Source organism: Halyomorpha halys, unplaced genomic scaffold (genome assembly GCF_000696795.3).
Source record: "Halyomorpha halys isolate HHAL.00 unplaced genomic scaffold, Hhal_1.1 Scaffold31.1, whole genome shotgun sequence".
Classification (NCBI taxonomy): Eukaryota; Metazoa; Arthropoda; class Insecta; order Hemiptera; family Pentatomidae; genus Halyomorpha; species Halyomorpha halys.
In genome coordinates, this window is record NW_027107458.1 from 1,059,599 (window position 1) to 1,060,955 (window position 1,357).

At 31.3% G+C, this 1,357-nt stretch overlaps 1 protein-coding gene across 9 annotated transcripts in view; it reads right to left on the bottom strand.

Annotated features, from left to right (window-relative positions):
- The window catches only part of Zasp66 (PDZ_signaling and DUF4749 domain-containing protein Zasp66), a 235,614-nt gene that overhangs the window by 147,673 nt on the left and 86,584 nt on the right, over positions 1-1,357 (bottom strand). For all 9 annotated transcript variants that reach the window (XM_024359819.2, XM_067045756.1, XM_014427670.2 and 6 more), the window contains exon 2: positions 806-919. In XM_024359819.2, the coding sequence (XP_024215587.1) occupies positions 806-916 (111 nt within the window). In that variant the 5' untranslated portion in view covers positions 917-919. The remainder of the gene's footprint in view (positions 1-805; positions 920-1,357) is intronic.

The following is a 1,357-nucleotide window of genomic DNA, read 5'->3' on the forward strand; positions in this document are numbered from 1 at the left end:
TCGAAACGTCGGCATAAAATAAATAAATATGGTTTTGTTTATTTATGTTGTTCTTTGCTGACCGCACCCCCCGACAAACTTCTCCAATCATAAATTATTAAAATGAAATACTAACCTGTATTTTTTCGTGAGATAATTTATTTTTATTTTTGATATTGGCATAACGTTATAGTATGAAAACGGTGAAAAATAGAAAAGTATTATTTTTCATTTATTAAAATATTCTATTTATTAAAAGTTCATGCTTTCTAAGAAAATTAAAAATAAATCAATAAAAGATATTGCCTCATTAAAAGTTTATAATAAACGATAAATTTTAATAATTCAGAAAATAAAAATTGTTCATATTTTTTTTTCTAATGTTTTGCAATATCCATCTAAAAAAGAAACTGCAATTTTCACTTTTTAAAATTAGTTGTGCCTCAAAGATTTATCACACAGAACCTTTTTTTATTTTTTACCTAAATATAATCTGAAAATTTAAAACAATGTGATTCTACCATATTATATATTTAGTACTGAATCTTTGACCCTCGATGTATTGTAGCTGTTAATATACTTTACTTTACGATTATATTCAAACCATTTATTTCCAATAACCTACTAAGCTTACTAAACTTATCCTACTTCTGGACACTAAGTGAGAACTTATCCTGGTACATAGCTTGCAGGTTTTACTCTGCTTCAGGACAGTAAAAAAGAACTTATCCTTTTACTTGGCTTATCCTTGGAGCAGTCCTACTTTTGGAAACTAAGGAGGAAATTATCATGGTTCTAATGCTAATAAACTTATCCTAGGACTTACCCTGGTGACGACGATGGGCTTCCCTAGATCGCAGCCCCCGTTGATCCTGATTCCCCAGGGCTGTCCTTTGTGTTCCCTCCTGAGCGTGATCGAGTATCCTGTCTTGCCCATCCCCTGCAACAGACAACAGATGGTCAGCTGATGGTCCAATAGGTTGGCGCAGAGCCATAGGCCCAGTTGAGATATTTTAGTACCGTACCGGCGATCGGGTTGGCATCTTAGCAAGTTTCCTACCAGTTTTATTTCATGTTAATCATTAAACATGTTACTGAATAAAAATTAACATAAAAAGCACAAATAAAACAATCGATTGATAAGCTGAGTATGTCATAGCATCAATCAGTATAGTCTATTCATCGATACTATTATGTCATAGTATCCATAGTCTATCAAAAAAGAGTCTAATTACATGTAGTAAATCAGAGCATTATAGAATGGAAAAAAATGTAGAACAATATAAATATATAAATATTGTTGAAAGAAAAGGTATGGCCAAAGTATTATAAGGGGATAAAGGCTATAGAAGTAGTGAGAATAAGTAATATTAAAATT